Source organism: Coenobita brevimanus, chromosome 39 (assembly GCF_032717465.1).
Source record: "Coenobita brevimanus isolate Jiangsu-jjx chromosome 39, ASM3271746v2, whole genome shotgun sequence".
Taxonomy (NCBI): domain Eukaryota; kingdom Metazoa; phylum Arthropoda; class Malacostraca; order Decapoda; family Coenobitidae; genus Coenobita; species Coenobita brevimanus.
The window spans coordinates 8376463-8385749 of record NC_136992.1 but is presented as its reverse complement, the minus strand read 5'-3'; the positions used below and the strand labels follow the sequence as shown (position 1 = coordinate 8385749).

At 42.0% G+C, this 9287-nt stretch overlaps 1 protein-coding gene across 1 annotated transcript; it reads right to left on the bottom strand.

Moving 5' to 3' along the window:
* Window positions 1-586: 586 nt before the first annotated feature.
* LOC145396890 (hemolymph clottable protein-like) lies at window positions 587-8872 on the bottom strand. The gene is made up of 6 exons (XM_080270183.1): window positions 8702-8872; window positions 5608-5792; window positions 4378-4546; window positions 3765-3968; window positions 1520-1705; window positions 587-607 (listed from the first exon to the last, which is right to left on the bottom strand). Exons 1-6 carry the CDS (start codon window positions 8870-8872, stop codon window positions 587-589), a joined length of 936 nt encoding a protein of 311 aa, XP_080126309.1.
* Window positions 8873-9287: the final 415 nt, after the last annotated feature.

Sequence of the window (9287 nt, the reverse complement as noted above, 5' to 3'; positions counted from 1 at the left end):
CGAAGAAAGTGGACTTCAGGCTGAAATTACCTTCTCCCGCGGTCCACCGTCTTATACTGGGCAGGATAGGGTGGGGACTGAGAAACGTTTGTGTAATGAGGCAACTCCACAGCCCAGTCATATCTGTGCCACCACATGAAGGCGTCCCTATTCTTTATACTCAGTCGAATAATAGTGCGTACACCTTAACTTGGCAGAGATTTTCGTCTTTATACAACTTATTTTCCAAACTTCAGTGATGGAATCAGACAGTGCTTGAGCGGAGTTCTACTGTTGATCCCTTGCAACACCTCGGTGGCAGAAGACATTAGTACAGCTCTTCATCCTTTCCACATCACATCTCTGTGACCAGTGCTGCGCTAGTGGTAATTTACTGCGACATCTCAGTGACAGAATAAGATAACAGTACAGCACTTCATACTTCACATAGCACTTCATGACTAAAGGTGTGTTCTAGTGCAAATTCCTTGCAGCATCTCAGGGCAAAATAAAACAATAACACAGTTTTTCGTTCTTCCCGTAGCACTTATTTGTGACTAGCGCTAAGTCCCTGTGTAATTATTTTGTTACAGCTAACCATTATTGATCAAGAATTGGCAATTTTATACTAAGGGTGAACAGAGTGGGGAATTACTTTCTAGTGTTAATCTCTTGTTACTGTTTAACAGTCAAGATGGATTGATAGTAAAATTAGGCGAGGGTAAAGTAGATCAAGTATAGCATCATATTCTTGTGTTAATCTCTTGTTTAGTGCTGGAGAGGGAAGCCTTCATGTGGTGGCACTAATATAACCGGGCGGTGGAGTTGCCCGGTCGTACAAGTGCCCCTCATCTCCCTCCCTATCACCCCGAAAGAATGATAATTAATGGATAGCAGAAAGGGGCAGCTTTAATTTGTAGTCCACTGGGTTTACATTCGGATGAACCTGGGTCTACAACTACTACAGTCTCTTGCTTTAGCTCAGCATTCAGGATGGCGAGATGGCAATTTCGTTTTGTACTGTTACACTCTTGTTACACCTCAGTATTCAACATGGAGAGATGGCAATTTTAGGCAAGTTAAAGTAAAAAGATTCTATCATCATATTCTAGTGTCAGTCACTAGATGGTGAGATAGCAATTTTAACCCAAATTAAAGTGGAGAAACTATAGCATTATGTCCTAGTGTTAGCATGGAAGATGAACAGGTGCCCATTTCAAGCCAAGATAAAATGAATAGAGTATAGCATTACATTGTAATTAATGTTATCATGCAAGATGGAGAGACGGCAAATTTAAGCCAAGATAAAAAGTGGTTAAAGTATAGTATTATATTCCAGTTTCAGATAGATGGCAATGTTAGACCAAATTATAGTGAACAGAGTAGAGCATTGTATCCTAGTATTAACATCAAAAATGGAAAGTTAGCAATAATAGGCCAAGTCAAAGTGAACAGAGCACAGCATTACATACGCTAGCAATCAAGACGGAGATGTGGCAGTATTAGTCCAAGTTACAGTGGACAGAACATGGTAACTTACTGTTGATCTTGCTGAGGCAGGCATGTGGTGGGCATCTAAGCAGTACAGAGCATACATTCTCATATCTAGCGGCTCTCCATGGGTACCGAGGATGACGTTTTTCAAAGTGTCAATTTCGGAGGGGACACCAAGGTTGCATAAGGCTTGCAACGCCGCGTCACGCTCTCGTGTAACCAGTTCCGTATTCTGGGGGAGGAGAGATGAGGCAGGATCACTATTTGGAGTATCATGCATGTCACCAATAGCGTCATATTCATCATCATTACCACCATTATTATCATTAGATCATCGTTATCATCAGCACCAGCACATTACCATCACCATTATAATCATCATTTTCACCATGCTTTATCATCATAACAAGCATCATCACAATCATAACAAGCATCATTATCATCATTACATCATCAGTATCATTATTTTCACTATCTTCTGTACCATTTGGTACATCGTCTTCACTATCAGCAGTACTTTTTTTTCATCATTATCTCTACAGTACTATCATCATTAGCATTTATTCTATCATCATCATGATCATTATCATTTCTAGCATTATTACTTTAATCATCATCATCATCATCATCATCATCTAATTCAAAGTTGCCCCATGAGGACCGTAGGAGCCCGGGGCTAGGCAAGTTGGTCCTGACATTTAAGATGAGAGTGACCAGCCTCACTCATCCCTGAGTGGCATTATGTGAGCAATAAATCCCAATCATCCCTTGGACATAAACCTGCACCGGCTCAATCAGACTGGAGTGCCTTAATTGCCCACTAAACCATCAGGTGCCATAATTTTACTATATGGTTACCACCCAGCGTAGTAAATGGTTTCTTGGTGTACAGGAAACCATTTGACTTGTCACTCAGTGTAGAGTCACCCGTTGACATAAAGATGAGGAAAGAATTAAGGAAAGAAAAACAAGAGGAAGGATGGAAAGAAGAAAGGAAGAGAGGAAAGGGCAGGCACCGAGAGCAGAACTACATCGAGTGATTGGATGGTGAGTGCCCCCACCAACCCACCAACTATAATGCTTACTCTGTATTACCTTAATACATGCCATAATTCATATCACCATTATGGAACTTTGACCTTGCCCTGTGGCCTTGACTTTTGACTGATCGCTCATGAAATTAACCTACTCAGCTGTTGCCTTACCTTCAACCCTTCCACCAAGTTAGGTCCAAACTGAATATAATCTTTTAACACTGAATTTTCTGTGTCAGACTATGACATAGTTCTGTGACCTTGACCTTTGACGTGCTGCTTCCCAAAACGATAGGTCCTCCCTTTGTTTATCTCTTAACCCATGGACAGAGTTTGGTTAAATTTAGATGAAGACATTTTTCTGTTAATTTGCACACACACACACACACACACACACACACACACACACACACACACATACATACACACGCGCGCGCGCGCATAATACCCACCGTCGCACGGGTATTACTATAATAACAACAAGCGCCTTGTGACCCTACCGGGCCGCTCAGCACTTGTCCAAATGGGAATCACTTCTGAACAGCAATCTGCATTTGAGTAAGCAGCCCTATCTTGCTGCTGTGGAGAGGCAGGAAACTCCACTGAAGCATTTTCCACGCATGTACTCAGTGGAACACCAGTGGGGCAATTACTAGAGGCCAAAACATTCCTTCAAACAGTTTCAGTCGGCATGAAACAGAAACTGACCCATCTGGGACCCAATATCAGGAATCAAGCCAAGTTTCACCAAAATAATTTTTGTGTGTGTTTTGACTGAGCTCCACTCAAACACACATTCCCAAGATTATAGCATATTTGATAATAAAGTGAAGTCTAAGATGAGGAAGAAACCAACAATTATCTGGCCCTATGAATTATTTCAAGTAACAATAAATTAATCAGACAGTCAGTCAGTCATTATTTCCATATGTCTATGCATGCATCAGTTTCAATATCCACTTATCTGTCTTGTTATCTATCTATCTATCTATCTATCTGTCCACCTATCTATCTATCCATATATCTGCCTCTTGTCTGACGTTGCATGCTGCGAGAGGTGACCTCAGGCGTTTCTGTCCCTGCTCAGCAACAACCCCTCTCCCTCAGACACACCACTCTCCCTGACAAACTCTCGCACCTTACCTCTCCATCTCGTTCTCGCTCTCTTTCTCCTCCTCCGAACCCAAATATCATGCTACACTCTCTCGCCTTATCTCTCCGCCTCGTTCTCTGTCCCCTTCTCCTCCATCTCCTTACCTGAATATCTTGTCTGAGTGACGGGATGAAGATATCGAAGATTTTCTGGGTGTCACAAGTGTAGCGGGTGTCACAGGTAGTGAAGGTGGTGGTCTCATCCTTCTCTGGGTCGAGGCACAACTCGTGAATCAACTTCGCTATGGACATCCTCGGAAATTTCTGCAATCCCTGCGGCACATTCTCATTCGGCATCATCACCAAGTCCTGCAGGGAAAGGTGGTGGTCAGGTGGTTAGTGCAGTACCGTAGTTCCCTGTCTGAAAGAACGCGAAACAGATCCCGGATTCGCAATACGATGGTAATCCGTTCTCTTTCATAACTGTGCTTTTTATTTTATTTTATTTTTTCTTTTTTCATGAAAGAAGTACCGGGTGGTCTATATATAGCGCAACCCATTTCTCGTGTGTTGCGGGGACGGTTCATTCAGTGTCACTAGTGTCTAACATTTGGAGTCCTTGTTTTTAGGCAGAGTTACAAATATCAGGGACAATATTTACATCCAGGCATTTTCTTCGCCAGGTATCCGATACGCCACCTGGCAATAGCAAAAATAGGTGTTGCAGGATTCTCTCTCTCTCTCTCTCTCTCTCTCTCTCTCTCTCTCTCTTACTTACAAGTATCTCTGGTATAAGGGCAGGATTCTTGATGTTAGAAATGGGTTCATCAGAGAGGAAACCAAGGTAGACGTACAGGTTGAAGGTTTCCGGGTTGCTCAGTTGCTGGATGATATACCGAACTGCCGGCTCCGTGCCCACCCCGATCACCAAGCGCTGAAGTATGTTTCTGGAATGAACAACGTGAGCATCAAGACATGGCCTACTCTTGACTGAATAAAATCGTCTGGCGTTAGCTTGTTTCCTGCAGTCCACTGGGTTCACGACAGATAATTCTCCGAGTTTGCAACAACATTTTATGTAATCTCTCTCTCTCTCTCTCTCTCTCTCCGTTATGACACATTTTATAGCCAGAGGCGCAGGCAGGATTATGTTATAGGAGTTACTAAATTTTTACTGTCCCTATTCTTAAGATGCGGCTGCATGGAAAGTTTTATGCCTTATAAATCGTAATGTATTTTCTTCTTCGTATATACTCACTCTGTGTAACTATATATCTGTATTTGGTGAAGACGCTGTGCCACAAGACCCACCATATTCTTTGCACTCTAACTTGGCCTCAGATAGCCATCTGTCCAGCTTGAATGCTGCGTTGTAGCAACAGAATAACTCTTGAATATGATGCTGGTCACAAAGACATCTAAATGAATTAAGTTGCAAAAAAATTAAAACCTGGGCAAAGTTAGGGTGAACGATCTACTGTATAGTGTTAAACAGTAAATGAAACAATCCAGAATATAATTATTAGCACTTGAAAGAATAACTAAATCTATAGATAAATTTCTAGATTAACACCTTCCCACTGAACTTTGCTTGAAAAAAAAAAAAAAAAAAAGGAGGGGGGATGGGACCCTTTTCCCCCCGCTTGGCTGCGTTCATGTTCACAGCTATAATTTTCGTTTCTTCCTTCCCGCCTGGTGCTGAAGAGGGATGCCTTCATGCTGTGGCACTGATACAAAGAACTCTGTAGTGGAGCTAACTAGTTGTACAAACAACCCCCAACTCCCTCTGAATCCCTCGAGAGGAAGATATTGGACTGTCGGGGAAGGACAAGTTCAGCCTGTAATCCACCTGGTTTACATTTCATTTGAACTTGAGCCAACTACTACTACTACTACTACTGCTACTACTACTATTACTGCTACTACTACTACTACTACTACTACTACTAATACTAACACTACTACTATTACTACACATCCCACCAAGGTCACATTCCAGCCTACTCACATCATATAGGTGTGTAGATCTGCATTGTCACTCGGCAACTTGGACTGCACCGCCTCAATCTCCTCCTGCGTGAACTCTGCCAAGATATCTGTTGCCTTCTTCACGTAAGTCGTCACGGTCTGGGCAGTGAGGGTGGTCTCAAGTGGTGACTGGGCCATGAACTTGATGTATTCCACTACTACATCCTGCAACATAGAAAGATTATATTCGGGGTGGTCCACATATTGCTCGCTCCACTACCACAGCTTGCAGCAGAAGAAATGATTATATTCAGGGTGGTCCATATATTGCTCGCTCCAATACCACAGCTTGCAACATGAGAAGTGATTATGTTCAGGGTGGTCCATTCATTGAGCATCCTTTGCCACTACTGTTCAATCACACTAACTTTGCCCAGAATTTCGTCCTTTTGCAACCTATTTCACGTACCTTAATGACAGCAGACAATACTTTGGATCTACAACCCTCCCATAGCACTTCTTCGTGATTAGCACCATATTCTCGTGTTAATCTACTGTTGCTATTCAGCATTCAAGATGGAGAAATGTCAGTGTTAAGCCAAGTTAGAGCAGAAAAGACGTTACTACGACTCTACATATTTTCCATAGCACTTGTTCGTGACGAGCACCATAATCTAGGGTTAATCTACTATTGCTACTCAACATTCAAGATGGAGATATGTCAATTTTAAACCAAATTAGAGGACTACTGCAGCTCTACATCCTTTCCATAGCACTTCGTGACTAGCACCAAATTCTAGTGATAATCTACTGTCATCACTCGCGTTCAAGATGGAGAGATGTCAACTTTAGGTCAAGTTACAGTTAAAAGAATATGGCCATCCCTGCGTAGCCCAAAGGCGTATGGGTAGTAAGGAAAGTCTTAAATGATGATACTGAGATGATCATTGTGTTACACTACCAAATCCTTCAACAGTACAAAGCAATTACATGTATACAGGGTAGATCGTACACAGCACTCCACTAGAAACTCACGTGGTATTATCTTATGTGTTGCGGAGACAGCTCAGTTGGCTAGTGTTGGCGTGGCTGTGGCATTTGGAGTAGTAAATAAATACGGTAAATGATGCTGGGTAGATACTGATAACACTGACTGAGCCGTCCCCAGAACACACAAGAGATCTGGCGGAGTAGAAGTGGTGTTATGTATGGGCCAGCCTGTATATACTTGGAGGTGTGGTGCTGGAATGGGACTTCTTCATGTGGTGGCACCAATATGACCAGATCACTCAGCTGCCTGGTTGTACAAACGTCCCTAAACTACTTCCCTATCCCCATATAAGAAGGATGATGAGATTTAGGAGATCAGGTTGAGTCTGCAGTCCACCGGGTTCACGTTTCAGATGAACTTGGGGTTACAACTACTGCTTCTGCTCATTACATTTCTTTTGATTTTAAGGATACTAGAGATGTTGCGTTTACACTTAACAATTGCTATGCTTCTTTTAAAACAGCTATAAAGATTTTCATTTTTTTATAAATGCATTGCTATTTTTATTTGCTTCATATTGTTCTGGTTATGGGTTATGTCTTTGGAACAGTAAAGCAACTTTTAAATATTTTTAATGCTTTTAATGTCGCATATAATAATGCTTTAAAAAGAGTATGTGGGGTCTCTATCCATGTTGGCAGCCATATTACTGCTTCCAATTGTAGTCAGTTTTTACTAGAGCACCGAACTGCCCTTACACAGGCTAGATTTTACAGAAGGATGAAGAGTTCTTTGAATCTTTTAATTAGTTATAAAATCCCATTCGTTAAGAAGGTATTGTTTCTTGGACATGTGCAAAACTTATTGAAGAACAATTATGAAGTGGATATCCATGGCAACGACCTGGGTTCGTATTCTAGTTGGCTAAGGAAGCTACCTAACACCTTTTCCTGAGCGGTTTATTTTGATTATTACAATTTACTGTTCTGTTCTGTATTATATAAATCCTTCCAACATCGCCATGCTCTGCATTAAAAATATTAATCTGCCACATCCGAAAGTAGTTTGCTAAGGAAAAGGTGTTGGGGAGCTTCCTCAACCAACGAGAATATCGGCCCTTCTGACTTCCCATCTAACTGGGGTCCAAAGGCGTGAGGACAGACACAGGCCATGTAGTTATTATGGATTTTAACTGCACCTCTTCTTAACTGCTATTTATTTTTAGTGTTTTAATTATTTTTTATATTAATGTATTTTCATATTTTTTATGTTTTGTAATGGTGTAAATGCTTGTTTGTTTCTGTAATTTTAAATGAATTTTAATTTGAGTGCATTTTCATGTAACTTTATTACTGTATACATTTTTGGTCATTTAAAATGCTTTTAGAAAATTGTAAATGTTATGCATTTTAGACTGGTTTTTAATTTTTTAAATTTCTTTAAATTGCTTTTAATTCTTCCAAGACTTTTTTTGTAGGTAATATTTATTGACTTTACTGCCGAGAATAGTAATACAGTAACCTCTTAATTATCCACTGTCACAATTTCCAGCCCAATGCATTATCCGGCACAGCTATCTTGGCTATATTAAAGCAATATCCTGCAATTTTTATGCAACATATGGCACTGGAATGGGACCTAACCGGCGGTCCAATGCAATATCCGACATTGAGGGGTCTCAACAGGCCATACGTGGAAGCCAACTGGCGCCAGGAGAAATCCCGAAACTCAGGAGTCGATGAAAACGCCTGCTACGCACAAGACAATCAGAATCAGCCTCACTCGGCATGCCAAGAATACTCACATGCTCTCATTCTCGCCCTTGGATATCATTCATTGAAGATGTATCTGAGTACTCTGCTCTGCCAACAGGCATTCGCAAAACCCGGGTCCCATTACTAACTATGGCATCTTATGTTCGAGGTAGTGTACTGTACAGTATTGTATTGCAAAGATAATGGCCTGTCAGTGATCATATCCTCGTGCTCTATTGTTATTGTAAAATTACTGGGTACTGTACAGTTTATGAGTGTGAGTGCCAACCCCCAGTGCTATTTCTCTTACCCTCTAGTGCTGTTTCCCCTACTTCCCCCCGTGATGTTTCTTCTATCCCCCCTGTGATGTTTCTCCTGACATGCCTCACCTGTGGCATGAAAGTGCTCATAAAAACAGAGCAGTAGTTGCGCATCATGGCTGAGTTTCTGGCTTTTGCGGTGGTGCCCTGCCTGGTCCTGCTAGCCCTGTGTTTTGTCCTGGTCCTTGTCTCGATGGTGCCTCCACCACCTGCTATGAGGCGTTGTACTGTTTTCTCCATGGAGAAGATGGGGTTAATCGAGAAGATGGAGCCAGGCTGAACCAAAGCAAAGCTAATGGGGCACTACAACATGTCCCAGACCACGTTGCAGGATTTGCAGAACAAACACAGTATCAAGATGTTCTTCTAGGGTCAACATGGTAAGACTGTGCGGTGGCACGAACGCAAGATAATGGCCAAGCCACACTTTTGTGGGCTTGACCATATCTGCCTGAAGTGATTTTGACAACAGCGTGGCAGTGGCATGACTGCACGTCCTGTCGAGCTGAAGGCTGCAGCCACCAAGCTCACTGAGCAACTGGGGCTCACGGATTGCAAGGCATCTGAAGGTTGGCTGACTCAGTTCAAATGTCGACATGGGCTGTCCAAGATTATTTATGGCGAAGTGTCGGATGCAGACACTGAAGGAATAGAT